Here is a 17,853-nt window from a genome sequence, read left to right on the forward strand (position 1 = left end):
ATTAAAGCGTGCTGTTAATTAATTAACTGGGCTATTTCCAGCAGTTGGGTTATTGGTTCAAGAAGTGGTGATTGATAACCGCTACACCTATTCAACCGCCTTCTAGGTGTTCCTAGGCCACTGATACCTAACACTTAATTATTTAGGATTGAAACTGCTAAAATATTTTAAAGATACCAATGGAAATGTATGACCAATAGTAATAAATGAAAATGAGAACAATGTCATTAAATATTTAGATTTTTTAAAAAATAAATCAGATATAATTTATTTAGGATGACAACAACTAAAATAATATTTTAATAGTTAGCTATGGAAATGATTTACCATTATTTAGGCCTTAATTTTTCACAATAATGGTTGTCTCTAATGTGATGTGCCATCAGCTATGCTGTCATCATTGTTGACATTGTTATTGATAGGAAATATAATGAGTTTCTTATGGACAAATGAATGAGCTCTATGAAATCTTTCAGAGTCTCAATGATGGTGTAACTAGAAAGATATCATGAGAAGGATGAGATAAAGAAAGATAATTGATATAAAACTCAATAATTCAATTATTCGGTAGTATGAACGTTGAGGATGTCTAGATTAGACTATATGAACAGAACATCATAATTATACCTCAGATTCTTCTGACTTTTTTTATTATATATCTTCTAAAAAATAATTCTACATATTTTCCTGTAGGATAGAAATAGGAAAAACATTATTATATTTTGTATTGCTCTATTCAAATATATATCTTATTTATGCGTTAATAATGAGAAACACATTATTATTTGATTCTAAAATAAAATTATTTTCAGAATACATATTATTATTTGACTCTAAAATAACTACAAACAAATAATATTATGAATTCATCAATAAATTATTAATATTATTTTTATGATATGTTTTCTATTGTTACTATTTTAATACTGCAATAATAATATTTCAATATTAGAATCAAATCTAAATTCTAAAAAATATATACAAAATAAGCATTGCCTAAGTTAAGGAATCTTAAGTAATTCAAACATATAAATTAAATATGTGTTACAATGCTTTCAATAAAATAAATGTAGAAGAATCAATTTCAATATCACAATTAAATTAAATCAAAGATATAACTTTTTTCTGAAGCCAAACATATTTTTTTCTATAAGGGTCAATGATACATTGTGAATTTTTAGAGGCTTTATTACAAAAAAAATTATGTTAAAATAAATTGAAGTTTATTTCTATTATTTGAAAGAATATTATCCACAATAGATACAATATTATTATCTCTATCACAATTCCATTATTCAATAACTTTAATAAAAATATTATTATCTTTATTTTAGATTGATGCTCATTATGTTTTATACGATTTGATATGTTTAATATCATGAACTCATACAATGATAAATGTGAATATTTAAAATTAATTTTAACATTATCATTGAGGAACATTATCGTATTAATTAAAAAAATCATCAATAAATTTATAACTTATTATTATTTGAGTATAAAATAAGATTATTTTCAAAATATACACTATTATTATTTTACTCTAAAGTAATTGCAAACAAAAATCACAAATTGTTACTATTATTATTATTATTCTTAATAACTACCAACAAATATTAATAATATATAAAATTATTAATATTTTTTTGTAATATTTTTTATTGTTACTATTTGAATAGTGCAATGGTAACATTGTAATATTATAATCAAATCTAAACTCTAAATAAAATATATCCATAATTATATTGTCTAAAATTAAGGAATACATATTTGTTGGGTTATAAATATTTCTTATCGTAGAATTAAACAATAAATGATTATAAATTTATATTTGTAATGAACATTGTCTAAAATTAAGGAATAAAAAATAACATTGATTGAAATTGTATTAATATTTGAATTAGATATTTTCTTAAGATTACTCTTCTGTTTTAGGTGTAAAATATCAAATCATTCATTAGCTAAAAATATAGTTGATCACTTTGAGAACTATAGAGAGGAAAATTTAAAATGACACATATATAGAGTGAGGATCCACTTACCTAGCCATCAAATTTATGGACATACAATAGTTTAGATCTACTCACTGATCGAAACTATTGAATTTCCCTAAAATTGATGGCTAGGATGGGGACTAAATTTAAAAAAACTTACTCTTGGAGTAAGTGGATTACTCCTGATATATATATATATATATAGTTATATACAAATTATATATATATATATATATATATATGAGGATGAATCTGGTTACACATACAATTCTAATGTTATAAAAATATATTATTACACGGTTACAATTCTAATATTACAATGACTGCACTTTCATGTTATAATACAACACATAGTATGTATTGGCAATAACATATATTTGATGCATTTTAATGTTATAATGTAATGACCTCATTTTAATATTTATTAATCAATATAATTGTAACTATTGACTCTACAAATTTGTTACATATAACATTAACTTTTCTTAACCAACATAATTATAATGTAATGGTTGTACTTTAACATTATATAATATAACAATTTCACTTAAACATTTCTTAATGTAATGACTGCATTGTAACCGTAGGTATGAAAGTAAAGTTAACTTGCTAAATGTTTTATTGATTTCATAACATAGTAGAAATATTAATTAAGCAAATTTGTACACAACATAAAATCTTCCCCTCAAATAAATGCAAATAATAACATATCTTAAACTGCATAATTTTCCATCTTAGAAGATTTGATTCTATTACACCTGTAGTCAATGTAGTTTCTAGTCAAATTGAAAGTTTTAAATACAATAGAATAAAAAATTAAATTGTACAATAATCAAAATGTACTCTTAAATCAATCTACAAATCTTTAGACATCACAAAATGACATTAAACACAATAAAAATGACATTATCAAAAAATGTATAATTTAAAGTTATGGGTTGATTTTCTAAGTTACAAATCATTTTTCTAAAATGATAAGATATAATACATTCTCTAGTGTTTACTTTTAAAATGAAGGGAAAATGATCAAAATACCAAATTGAAGTGAAAGTGATCAAAATACCAAATTGAAGTGAAAGTGATCAAAATATCAAATTGTCATATACTATTAACTTTTCTCTTCCTCTATACCATTCATCATTGTCGATGTCATTTTTAAAAGTTATATTACAACCTGATACCAAGACAATCGATATACTCTTTGTGAAAATAATGACTATTTTGAGAAGAAAGTCTATAAACAAAAATAAGAGATGCACAAAGATATAGAAAATTAACCTACAATAATGCTTCAAGGGTGAACCAACAATAAGAGACACCATACATAATACAACCCTCATCGCCACCCACGTCATTAGAGTAACCCACTCCTCCATTTATCCTACAATAAGCATATATCTACAAAATAGACAAAAAAATCAATAAAGAAGAGACTTTAATGCAATACCTTCAATAAAAAAAATCAATGAACATATCTATATGCATAGAACCACTCTAAAGTTAACTATAAAACATTCTAGCAAAAAAGAAAGAATATTTTCATATGGTAACATACATTTCTTGACACTAACAAAAGAATCTTTTAAAATAAAATGGAAGAAAAATACGAACCAAGAAGAGAAAAAAATTGGTGGAAGATAAGAAAAGTGTTGAAATTAGGGAATGAAAAGTAAAAGAGAGGGAGGTTCTCTGTTTTAGAAGGAAAGGCGACAGAAATATATTGAAGAATAGAAACATTTTTAGCTTGTATAACTTTTATTTATTAAATTATAAGTAATTATGGTAAATTTAATTTTAAATTTAAATTTATCATAATTAGTTACAATGAAAACATTTTTAAAATTTTAGCTTGTATAAATATTAGTTATTAAATTCATTTATGAAAGAATAAAATAATATTATAAATATGAAATGTACCAAATATTTTGAAAGAAAATATAAGATAATACTATAAATATCAAATTATTAAATAATATATTATTATATAATTTTTATAATAAAATAATGAGTAAATGCCTATTTCTGTCCCTCATATTTTTCAGCTTTACCAGTTTGGACTCTCGAAAATTAAAAACACAAATAGTCCATAAAAATTTGAAATATGGGCTAAATTAATCATTTTAGCATGTTTTACAACATCTTATATAAACTAAATTGACCTAAGTTTAAAATTTTTGGGACGGAGTTTTCTATTACCAAAGTGGTAAGGTGACTACGCCAAAGTTACAGTTCAACAATACATATTTTAGATGTATAATAACGCTTTTGTCAAAAAACACAAAAAACTAGAATGTGTATTTACTGTAAAATAATAAATAATGTAAAACACAAAATGAATAAAATAATGTGAATTGATGTTATTATAATAAATAGTATAAATAGAAAATAAATGCATATTAAATGGAATGAAAAGTAACCTTAAAGGTGGTGGATTGTTATTTTTATAGATAAATTAGAGGAACAAATATTTCCCCTTCTATGTTATCTTGCGCAAGTAATAATGAAACAATAATAATAATAAAAATGAAGTTTAATTGATATGTTATGTTTTCATTTAGTGCGAGATAACTTATGAGACAAAATTTGAGACAACAAATTATGTTGCAATTAGAGATTACTACCAAAGAAGGATAGAATAGAGATAGATGGCTATAAAAGGTAGCAATACAAATTGTATGAATGAAATATATTACATAACATATTTTTCTCTTGGTGGTATATGTATTTCTGATATATATCAACACTTACATTGTTTTCTCTTTCACCTTCAACCATTTTAATTAGCAGGGTTTACCAAATCAGCTAGACAAGCTAAGCAAAGATTAAAAACATTAGGAATTGAGAGATATAGAAATGTCCAAAGCATTGAAAATATACTTTCTCCCATTCTTCGCAGGGGGGCATGTGATCCCTATGGTTAACTTGGCTAGATTGATGGCTTCAAAAGGGCATCAAGTGACCATAATTACTACACCTTCCAATGCTAAAATCTTTGATAAAACCATTGATGACGAAGATACATGCTTCCATGTTCACATCATCAAATTCCCATCCAACCAAGTTGGTCTCCCTGTTGGGGTTGAGAACTTGCTTGAGGCCTATGACAAACAATCTGTTCGGAAGGTAAGGGAAATATCCATGTCTTATACAATGTTTGAATTGAACAAGAATCTTCTTGGAGAGGTAAATGCATATTTCTTCTTTTATTTTTAATAAAAAAATGTCATTTTAATTAAAAAGATAAAGATAATAAAATATCTGATAACTTATCTCATCCGGCCAATGTATAACATATCTCATGTTTTGTTTAGTTTTAGAAATAATTTTATAGAAAATGATTATACAGTACACATGTCATGATTTTAATAACCAATAACCGGAAAAAATAATTTATCTCCTTATACCAGAAGATACTTTATTCTCAAAGATAAATATATCATTGAGAGTTGTAAACTTGTAATTCTCTTTCTGTATTAACACATTTGTCTCTTCATTAATGAAGAGAATCTTAACTCATTTGAATTATGTTATAGAATATCAAGCTTTGAACCTATATGATATAATTAATGTTTTTGTTATATCAATTTTTGATAACTATATTTTCAGAACAAGAAAAGGGGGAGGGAAATAATATAATAGGAATATATTTTATGATCATCTTTTATTTTATTTTATTTTCCCCAAAAAAAAAAAGTTGTAAAAGTATCACATATATAATGTTATTTTGGTCTAATAAAGATTGGATGACTACCAACAAAGATTTCTACCTCTTACTCATTTTTTTGAAAACATATAATATTATATTCTAGATCCATGCGTGTCATCTTTATATGATGGACAAATGTTATAGTCCATTTAATATTCTAGCAATTGGGGACAAAAATCTTTATGAAGCTAAATTGGTTGACATCTAAAATCAAAATTACTTTTGAGGTTAATAATTTATTGATATAATGTTGTATACATTGGGAAAAAAATCTTATATGAAAATTATAGCTTTTGTATTTGTATTAAAGTGTAAAATCATTATCTCATTATACCTATAAAAGTGTTATATCATATTATTTTTTATATCGTTTTATATGTATTTACCTCTCTATTAGTCTAGAGCATCTTATCTATTTATTCTATGATTGCTAGCTTAAAAATGATAATCTTATATTTATATCACTTGCATTTTAGATTTTCTTTATTTGTTTCATCCTTACATGGTTATACATATAATTAGGTAATGATGGCCGCTAATCTTATTCAGTCAGAAATTGAGGCTTTCATGAAGTTGAACCCACCAGATATTTTTATTCCTGATATGGTATTCACATGGAGTGAAGCCACAACCAAAATCCTAAGAATTCCCAGGCTTATTTTCAAGCCTATCCCCATCTTCTATTTTTGTATGATCAAGGCTTATAAGAGCATAGATGACCCAAAAGAAGAGGCTTTACTCTTACCCAACAATACCAAACTTGACCCTAACTATGTTAAATTCTATGAATCTGTAGTGAATAGTGCAAATAACTGTGATGGTGTTATTGTAAATACTTTCCTTGAACTTGAGGTAGAGTATACCCAACTTTATGAGAAGCTAATAGGGTATAAGGCATGGCTAATTGGCCCTACATCACTTATGGTACAAAAGACAATAGGAACATGCATGAACAATGATGAGCATGAATGCTTCAGTTTTCTCAGCTCCAAGGAACAAAACTCAGTTCTTTACATTTCCTTTGGTAGCATGTCTCTTTTGTCAGATGAACAACTTTTCGAGATAGCAAGTGGGATTGAAGCTTCTGGGCACCAATTCTTATGGGTAGTGCATATAAAAAACAAGAGAACAGATGATAAAACAAAAGAGGAAGAAGAAGAAGAAGAATTGAAGTGGTTGCCAAAAGGTTTTGAAGAAAAAATGATGAAAGAGAAAAGAGGATTGATCATAAAAGGATGGGCACCACAAGTTTCAATCTTGAATCATTCCTCCATTGGTGGATTTCTAACTCAGTGTGGATGGAATGCGGCGTTGGAAACCATCGGAGCTGGTGTTCCAGTGATCACGATGCCGATATTCTCCGATCATTATTTTAATGAGAAATTCATAACTGAGGTGCAAGGTTTTGGAGTAGAGGTGGAGGAAGGAGGGGAATGGAGTTTAACACCATATGATCCAAAGAAGAAAGTGGTGAGTAGGGAAAGTGTAGAAAAAGCTGTGAGAAAGTTAATGGATGGAGGGGAAGAAAGCATGAAAATCAGAAGCAAAGCCAAAGAGTTGCAAGAAAAAGCTTGGAAAGCTGTTGAAGAAGGTGGATCTTCTCAGAATACTCTGATAGCCCTCATTAACCACCTTCATACCCTACTTCCTAACCCTCACAACCAATAGGGAGACTCCTCTCTTCAGTACAAGGAATGAAAGTACAATAAAAAAAATTATAATATCAGTTATATCTTTCTATTTGTACTTGTAATTATATTTTCGTCTTTAAAACTAATAATGAAATGAGAACTGCCCTCTCCTGGAAAGGATCCTTGCTTCCCAACTAGCTATATTATTTCGAGGATTATCTCATATATGGAGTGATGAGTTCTTGTTTTTTTCTTTGTTTTTAAGATTAAAAATATCATTGTTTGTAAATAAAATGATATAAGTGTCATCTTATTATAAATAAAAGAATAAAAATTCCATGTTATTTTTAATTTTATTTTTGTAGCATTTGTCTCTTCTATAGATAATCTATATTCCATTTAACATGTCTTTTTGCCACCAATCATCACATTAGATATATTTTGGTAAATTATTTTAATTTAGAGAGGGAATTCACTTACTCCAAGAGTAAGTTTAAAAAGCTTACTCTATATCTTTACCATCAATTTTAGGGAAATCTAATGGTTTAAATATACTCACTAATTCAAACAATTGGATTTTCCTAGAATTGATGGTTAAGATATGAAGTAAGTTTTTTAAACTTACTCTTGGAGTAAGTAGATCCCCTTCCTTTAATTTATTTCTAAATGATATTTTTTATGCAAAGGTGCAAAAGCACCCCACAAATATATTGATTGAGAAGAGAAATAGAGAAGAAGAGTTACAAGTCATAGAGTCTATAGTTTGGAAGACCCAACCTATTCCTATTGTAGTCTTCCACTATGAAATTAGGAATGTCAATCTACCAAGAGAAAGTCCTAGAAGCTATACCATAGTTAGCCAACTTAACAACACAATAATTTCCTTCTCTATTTATGTGAGATAGAGAGATTCATTGCCAAAAGAGTTTGTTTGCAAATGTTCCATTTCGACCAAAGCTGGCAAGGAACCAAGCTCTTTCCATTGAAGATATCCACCACTAGAGTAGAGTCACACTCCAACCATATCGAGTTCCAGCCATGCTTGAAAGCAATATCAATAGCTGTAATTGCTATATGATATGATAGTCTCTTAATGATAATAAAAATAATGATATAAAACATATAGAAGGATTTTGTTCTTGTTTATAAATACTTTTATAAAGTAAGCTGGTTTGAGTGAGAAATTTAGTTTATAAGAAATTTAGTTTATAAGAAGAAACAAAAAGTAACATGTTGGAGTTTGATGTGTTAATTTATAGTCTTATAGTTTATAATCAAAACCTAAAAACGTAATCTATATCAAACATATGTTAAGTGGTTGAATTTTATTTTATATATGTTGTGGTTTAATTGTGTTTTCAAGAAATTCTAAAAAAATCTATTTATTGTTAAATTTCTAAAATTCAGTAGTTCATTAGTCATAAGCTTAACAAGAAAATGATAAGGTTGGTAGGACATTCACCCATGCTCGCATTCTTATATGGCTACACTAAAAGGACAAGTTTCCAAAATGTAAAGAAATAGATAAAAAATAATTACAGTAGAAATAATTACCATCATTTGGCAGAAGATACAATTGGGTTTTATGTTTTCACCCAATCTATCGTGCATTGACCATGTGAAATTATATTGCAAGCAAAAATTCACGTTTTCCTGGTTTTTGAAATCAAAGATATTGGGAATACTTTTTCCATTAAGAAAACCATTGCATATTGAGGGTGGAGTTTAATCTCTTACAAAATATACATTATACAGAATAATTTATCAATTCTAGTCGACGAAATAATTTATAAATTTATCAAACAGTTGTTGGAATAAGATCAGTAATCCAATTTTTTTGAGTATGAGTAAAGGATCACGGAGGAAAAAAATAGACAGATTTTATTATAATTATAACTAAATATTTCATAGTAACAATTGATTATGATTTGTTTGGTGATCTCCATCTTATAAGTAGAAAGTTAATTCAATTTAAGTTTGTGTTTACTCATCCCAATAAATATTGCTCACCAAAAATGAACTTTTGATTTTGTTGGGATCTAAATGAGGTTAGGTGAATTTAAGTGGATCTTATAATTTTCTAACGATAAAGTAGATTAGAATAATGGAGAGGAAAATATATCAAAAATAAAGGAAAAAAATAATATGACATGACATTATTATCCCTTAATATATAATGATATGATATTCTCTTTTTGAAACTAAGTGCAAAATTAGGAACTTCTCTCCATTAATAGAGACGAGTTCCAGTAAAGTGCCTAATATATTTCAACACCAACAAGAACAATGAAATATCTCCTGAAGCAGAAGAGTTGTCTACTAATATGTGGCGTTGGAAAGAGTTCATTGCAATCTCATCGTATGATATAAATACCTATTATTGCTTGAAAATATTATAAAAGTGAAAAATAGTAATGGAAAGTTTTTTAACATTAAAAAAATAATAGATAATATACTAATTATACAAGTTTTTTATACAGATAGTATTTAGCTATTAAAACTCATTATAAAAAAAATGTATGTTTGTAAGTGTTTTATATATTATCATTATTTCATCTATCATATATGATGATGATGTATTGACTACATTAAATCTTGTAGTAATATACAAATATTATACTCTTGTAAAAATAGGAATAGCTCATGATAGAATATGTTGCCAAGCCAAAACACTTAAACTATGCTAAACCTTTATGACAAGTAGGGGTGAGCATGGGTCAGGATGGGATGGATTATGTTTGTCCTTCACCCGATACTAAATATTGTTCGGGTCAATTTTTAGACTTGAATCCGACCCTAAATCTAAAGGAACATGATAACATCCGAGTTTGATTATTACCGGGCTAAAACTAGACGGGACCGAGTTGAACCGAAACACAAGCAAAAGAAGATTCAACATACTTCTGAAAAGAAATAATTCTTTCAAATATGTGAATATAGTACACCAACTTAATAACAATAGAGTGCATAACAATAAGTAGACAAGTAGTATATATGTATTTGCAACACACAATATATTAGTAGAAGCATGGTTGGCTAGTAGCACAACTCCAACCCAGCTTATGTTTCCATAATAACCAGTAGCATTTATAGGATATTACATAAACATAACCAATAGCATACAAGATATTAGCCAGATACTTGAAACATATTGCTGATAATAAAAGATAAATTAAAAATTAATAAGTTAAATAAACCAGAAAAGAACCTATATGCATCCAATAGTGTATAATGGATGGCAAAGATATTATATCTTTACTCTACAGTATGATCGGCACTAAAAAAATAAATTCACACTTTCACAAACAAAGGGGACATGTCAAGTAAACAAACAACAAACTAGCAATGATCAAATGAAGATCCAAATTTAATTAAACTCTTTATTTTCTCTCCTTCCAAATCATTTCCAATGTGACACCCAACTTCAAAAGAAGCTCACACTATTAACCACAAAATCAATTTCCTCAGCAGAAAGCTTATCAAAATGAAACAAACTAAAAGAAAACAAAGTAAAGTACTCACACAAGTGACAATACTGAGAAGTCTATACACAGATACACATTATACTTACTTATGAAATTAACAATACATATAGATTTTCCATTATGACTAGCTAGATCAGTTTCGGGCATTAACATAAAGTGTGATCCTATATTCAGTAACCTTCTATATTTTCACAATAGACTTCCATCAATATTTACTAGCAATTATTATATTTGAATAGTCTTACATAATGTTTTGTAGCCTTCTAGCTTACTATACATCCCAAAATAATACCATTTAATATAAGGATATACACAAAAAGAACTACATTTAACCCACCAAAAAACAAAGATAAGTTCTCATTTACAAAACAAAAATAGTTAGTGTCAAGACTACTTATCAATCAATATTCATGGTTGTTGTTTCATCGTTTGCTCCTTGTGATTGAGGAATCTTACCAGAGACATCGGCAAAACACAACCAATTTACATGAAAATGAAATAATACATAATTTTAAATTAATTAGGTAATAGTAAAACCAACTAGTAAACTCACCATCAATAATCTTCTCGGTGCTATCAAATTTATCGAAATCCTTATCATAAAACTTGAGACCAGTGAGGTTTAGCCAATTTTGAGTACAAATGAGAGCTTCAACCATTTTAGGAAACAAAGAACTACGAAAGACATCAAGCACACGCCCACTAGTGCTAAAACACGACTCAGATGCAATAGTAGAAATTGGAATGACAAATACATCACGAGCCATGATAGAAAGTATCCTATATTTTGAAGAATTTGTCTTCCACCAAGCCAATATGTCAAAGTTATCTTCATCCTCCAAAGTATCTTCTGCTAGATATCTCTCAAGATCAAATTTTCCATAATTATTTTTTGCTCTTTTTTGTTTTTTCCAAGCTTTCTCCCTATTTTGCACCATATCTTGGATTTTTGACCCCTTAACATTGTCTTCTAATATTGTATTCAATACATTGTTAGTGGAGTCTCCTACATCTATTCTTTCTCTGTTATATGAAATTCCTTGTGCATAAAAATTGTACAAGTCTTCTAAAGTATCTTTGACGAAAGTAAGCATATTGGCTGCCAAATTTTCAGTACAAGTATCCTCTATACTCCAAGTTACATGCTCAAGTTTGAAGCGAGGATCCAAGACATTCCCAACAAACAACAGAGGGTTAATCTTTTCTACATTTTTCCAATATTTATCATACTTTGCTATCATAGAAAGAGTCATTGACCCTAAAAGTTTAGATTAATTACAACTCCATGATGTTAAAGTAGTTTGTATTGATGCAATTTCACTATAGCATTTGTTTGAAATCACAAGTAGAGAACTAGAGAAACGCAAAGTCATTCTATAAAAGATTTCCAAAAACTCAAGGAATATCCTAGCTTGATGCCAATCCTTCTTAGTAGGTGGACCACTTTTTCTTTTCCCTTTGTCATCTTCACCAAACCATTTACGAAAGTCTGATTCTTGATCATAAAGCCTATCAAATGCCTTCTCAAACTTCTCGGAATGTTCTAACATGAGATAAGTAGAATCCCACCTAGTTGGAACATCCAAGCACACAAGGCTTTCAGACTTCATCAATTCAGCCTCAATACATTCTTTAAAGATTTTTAAGTCTTGAGGGAGAAGACCTAACATAACACACGACATTCCTAATATTATCAATAGAAGGTTGTTGTTCCTTTAACCTATCGTTGACAATCAAATTCAAAATATGAGTGCAACACCTCATATGAAAATATTTTCCACCATACACAAGACCACCCCTTGTGTTTAGTTTCCTTCGTATGTATGAAATTGCTCCATCATTCGAGCTCGCAGCATCAACTGTGATAGTAAACACCCTTTCAATTCCTCATTCTCTGATTCTTGATCATAAAGCCCATCAAATGCCTTCTCAAACTTCTCAGAATGTTCTAACATGAGATAAGTAGAATCCCACCTAGTTGGAACATCCAAGCACACAAGGCTTTCAGACTTCATCAATTCAGCCTCAATACATTCTTTAAAGATTTTAAGTCTCGAGGGAGAAGACCTAACATAACACACGACATTTCTAATATTATCAATAGAAGGTTATTGTTCCTTTAACCCATCATTAACAATCAAATTCAAAATATGAGCGCAACACCTCATATGCAAATATTCCCACCACACACTAGGCCACCCCTTGTGTTTAGTTTCCTTCGAATGTATGAAATTGCTACATCATTTGAGCTCGCATTATCAACTATGATAGTAAACACCCTATCAATTCCCCATTCTCTTAAACATCTCTCCAAATCCTTACCAATGGTTTCACCCTTGTGATTTTCCACTAGGCAAAAATTCAAAATTATTTTTTGTAGCCTCCAATCTTCATCAATGAAATGTGCAGTCAAGCACATATAGCCTAAATTTTGGTTTGAAGTCCAACAATCCGTTGTCATACAAACACGACTACATGACTTTTCAAACCAAGCCTTTAGTGTTTTCTTTTCTTCTAAACAGAATTGATAGCAATCCCTTACAACTGTGAACCTAGATGGCACATTAAATCTAGGTTCTAACCGGTTAATCATTCGACGAAATCCACACCCTTCTACAACCTTGAATGGCATTTCGTCACAAATAATAAATTCATTCACAACCCTCCGACAATCCTCTAAGTTATAGCCCATAACACTAGTTTCATCTAAAACATCACTCTATACATTTTTTTGACATAAAACCATGAAGTGTTCTATGCTTAACCACTTTAGAAAATATTCATTGATAATACGTGACTCAAGTGGTATTAATAGGATTTTGGAAGTGAAATAGAGTAGCTGAAGATAATGGGGTTGTCATGGAGGAGAGATAAGTTTGAAGATGATAAAGTTGTCATGGAAAAGAGAAAAATATGATGGTGAGTAGTTGTGGAAGCGTAGAAGAAAAAAGTGTGAAATGTGAGAAAATAAAAGTAACAGAGAATAGAAAGTTTATAAAGTGTTATATAGTACATACTTACATACACAGTGATCCACTTGCACGTTAAAAATAGGAAATGTTATATTATAAAAATATGTATTAGGGACGGTCTGGGTGACCCTAAGGCAGACCCGAACCCGTACTGACCCGGTAATGTCCCAGTCCCATTTTGTGTGGGTTTGTCCCTTATGATACATGTGATCGGGTCTGACCCGGCCCGAAGCTAATGGGACAGGCCTGTTTTTACAAGTTGGGTTGGGTCTCGCTCTCCCCTAATGACAAGACAATCTAGAGTTGATTATAAAGTGTGGAATTTAGCATCTTGAGTTTCATCTCTCCGGCGTACTAGTTTGTCTCTTTTTTCCTCTTTAATGTACAAATTTTTTTCTAGGTTCAACACACGTGGAAGCTCATTTCAACATATCTTTTATTATTTAGAGTAATTATTCATTTTTGCCCTAATATTTTTTTTGACCTTATCAACTAATCTTAATAATTTTAAATTATCAATTTAATCCTCAATAGTTTCAACGTGGAAGCATGTTAGGTGTCACATAAAAACACACCTATATAAAAAATAAAAATGGTAAAATTACTCCTTAGTGACCATAAGGTTAAGAGTTCAAATCATTGAAACAACTTCTCTGCTTGTATAGGTAAGACTTATACATCTATCATTCTCATACCTCACTAAGTGAAAGCCTCATGCGTTGGACAACCATTTTTTATAATATTTGCTTTCATCGTGAAATAAATCTTAACTCCTTACCACTTTGGACCCCAAAAATTGAAGAACCTAAAATGATCCAAAAAATTAAACTGTGAGTCAAACTAATCATTTTTAGCATATTTTACAATATCTCATAGAGACTAATTTGATCCTAAAATGATTAATTTGACCTAAGTTTGGAATTTTGGGGATTATTTTTTGTTTTCCTATTTTTGAGGGATCAAATTGATATGGTAAAAAACATGATGAATTAAAATGTGTATTTACTATCTATATAAGAATGCATTGAGCTAGCATAATTACCAAAATATACTGTCATATATTTGACACTTGGATTTCTTAAGGGAAATTTTGTCATTCCAATTTAACTTTTTAAATATCATTTTTTGTACACAAGCATGTGTTGCATTTATTGCATCACTTTCACTTTTCTCAACCACCCACCTGCAATGTCATTATTCATGTTGTGACACATTAAGTTGGAAAAATTACTGGGATAATGTAGTTTGACTACACTATCCCAGCTTTGGGGTACGTTTTGAATTATTTACGGGATTGGGGTAGAATTTAGTGGATCTTGTGGACCCCATCCACGACTTTGGCAAAGTCGTGGACCCCATCCACGATTTCCCTGGAAAGTCGTGGACCCCATCCACGATTTCCCTGCCATGTGTCAGGTCCCTGTAAGTCGTGGACCACATGCACGACTTTCATGGCAATGTCGTGGATAAGGTCCACGAGATCCATGCAATGTCGTGGACTCCGTGCACGATTTCCAAGCTCTATATATATTTCCATCTCCGAGTGTAAAACCACACTGGAGGAAGAATTGAACTGTATAAAAAAATTGCATCATACTGGAATTGAAGAACTCTGAATATTTAAGGTAATTTTCAATTGTTAAAATTTTGTTATATCTTTTATTTTATATATAATTTTACGTGTTACATTTGTTTAAATGTAAATATGTTTGTTTTTTTTACTCTATGTTATATGTAGATGACAATTATTAGAGATATTGTTAGTGATTTTAGTGATGAGGAGGACATCGAGCTTGATGATGACGAGCATGATGATGTTCAGATTACCACACATGAAGCAGTTAGCGTAACATATCATAATCCTTCATCTTTTTTCGTTAACATTGATCATCAATCTGGACAAGATTTTCCATATAGAAGTAGTAACATAAGTAATGAAATAGATAATGAGTTATTTGTTGGTATGCAATTTGAATCAAAGGAGGCAACAATAAATGCGGTAAAACATTTTCATATTAGAAATTCTGTTGATTACGTTGTCGATGAGTCTAGGCCAGATAGATATGTTGTAAAATGTAAATATTATGGTGTTGGGTGTGAATGGAGACTTCGAGCATCAAAAAGTTTGAAGCGTGATATTTGGGAGATTAGAAAAATTAGTGGAAGTCACACTTGTGTATCCACTAATATTTCACAAGATCACACGAAGTTGAACTCATCTTTCATCGCAAACTGCATTGTCCAACTAGTATCAGAAGATCCTGGTATACCAATCAAAGCATTAATGAAGGAAGTGGTAACTCGTTTTGGTTATACGGTCACATATAGGAGGGCTTGGACTGCTAAACAAATGGCAATGGCCCAAATTTATGGTGATTGGGAGGGATCGTACAAGGAGTTACCTCGTTGGTTGAATGCTGTTCAATATTATGCACCAGGTACAATTGTAAGATATTCAGCATCTAACCTTGATGAACATAATACTTTAGTTATTGATAGGGTGTTTTGGGCTTTCAAGCCGTGCATTGAAGGATTCGGTTTTTGCAAACCAATCCTTCAACTTGATGGGACGTTTTTGACTGGAAAGTATACTGGAATTTTGTTAATAGCAAGTTCCCAAGATGGTAACAGACATATATTTCCAGTAGCATTTGTGATTGTAGAAGGAGAGACCAAAGAGGCATGGGAATGGTTTTTCTACAATCTTCGGACATATGTTACCCCACAACCAAATATTTGCATTATATCAGATAGGGGTACAGGTTTATTAGGTGCATTACGTACTGAGCTCCCTCAATGGTGTGATGGTCATTCTGTATATTGCATCCGCCATGTTGCTAGCAATTTCAACAAGGAGTTCAGAGATAATGATCTGAAAGAAAAAGTCATTGAAATGAGTAAGTGTTGAAATGAATGTCAATTATGTGAAACTGTTTGTATGTTGGATTTTTGTGAATATTTTGTAGGCTATGAATTGATGCGGCCAAGATTTGAGAGAATGCTTGCTGTATTACGTCAAAAAAACTCTAAGGCGGCAGCGTGGTTAGATAAAATCCCAAAAGAAAAATGGACGCAATCATATGATGAGGGGAGACGGTATGGCCATATGACGACGAATTTGGCTGAATGTGTAAATGCGGTTCTGAAAGGAGCAAGGGCCTTGCCCATTACTGCACTTGTTAGAGCAACATATCATAGACTGAACTCCTGGTTTCTACACCATAGAAATGAAGCAAATAACATGATCAGGGCGGGTCATGTTTATTGCGAAGAATTGAGTAAGGTGATTAATGAAAATAATCGAAAAGCTACTTGCCATATTGTACGAAATTTTTCGAGGGATTCAGGAGTGTCGGAAGTCGAAGTTGCTAGTACCGGTGGTAGTCGATCAATTATGAGAAAATTCAATGAAAGTCGTGGATGTTATCCACGACTTTGGTGTAGATAACTAGGGTTTCAGAAACTCGTGGATGCCACCCACGAGTTCTGTGTAAGTGAATTAAGGAGACTCGTGGATGTCAGCCACGACTTCAATGAAAGTCGTGGACTGCACCCACGACTTTGGCCCAGGCTAGGTCTAGGCATGGGAATCTGAGGCGTTGCTAGGGCATAAGTACCATGGGCAGGTACGAACTCGTGGACCCTATCCACGAGTTTCAGGAAGTCGTGGACCCCATCCACGACTTCCAACCCTATAAATTGATCCCCACCCCACATTCATTTTCACACCTCACACCAAGTATCCGAAATTCCTAAATTCCTAGTTTCTCTTTTTTCCCGAATATTCTTCTCAAAAAATGGAACATATTGGTCCAGGTCCAATTAACCCCTCCCTTCTCACCCTACAAAAAAATCATGTATCCACCAACATTTGGAATGGTGGAGAAGTGACTTTTCGAGCAAGGTACAATTTTTGGCAAAAGTTACCTTCTGCACCCGTGTTAGAAGTTATTCGTAACACGACATTTGGGCATATACTCGATATCGGAACAATCGAAATAAACAACCACCTCATTACGGCATTAATTGAGAGATGGAGGCCGGAGACTCACACCTTCCATCTAC

General features: G+C 30.6%; 2 protein-coding genes across 2 annotated transcripts; both read left to right on the forward strand.

Annotated features, from left to right (window-relative positions):
• LOC109353054 (UDP-glucose flavonoid 3-O-glucosyltransferase 7-like) lies at window positions 4,726-7,491 on the forward strand. Its single transcript, XM_019595241.1, has 2 exons — window positions 4,726-5,117; window positions 6,223-7,491. The coding sequence occupies exons 1-2, from the start codon at window positions 4,848-4,850 to the stop codon at window positions 7,366-7,368; spliced, it is 1,416 nt and encodes a 471-aa protein (XP_019450786.1). The 5' UTR covers window positions 4,726-4,847; the 3' UTR covers window positions 7,369-7,491.
• On the forward strand, window positions 16,073-17,236 carry LOC109352916. Its single transcript, XM_019595101.1, has 3 exons — window positions 16,073-16,160; window positions 16,227-16,685; window positions 16,755-17,236. The coding sequence occupies exons 1-3, from the start codon at window positions 16,073-16,075 to the stop codon at window positions 17,234-17,236; spliced, it is 1,029 nt and encodes a 342-aa protein (XP_019450646.1).

This window comes from Lupinus angustifolius, chromosome LG07 (genome assembly GCF_001865875.1).
Source record: "Lupinus angustifolius cultivar Tanjil chromosome LG07, LupAngTanjil_v1.0, whole genome shotgun sequence".
NCBI lineage: Eukaryota > Viridiplantae > Streptophyta > Magnoliopsida > Fabales > Fabaceae > Lupinus > Lupinus angustifolius.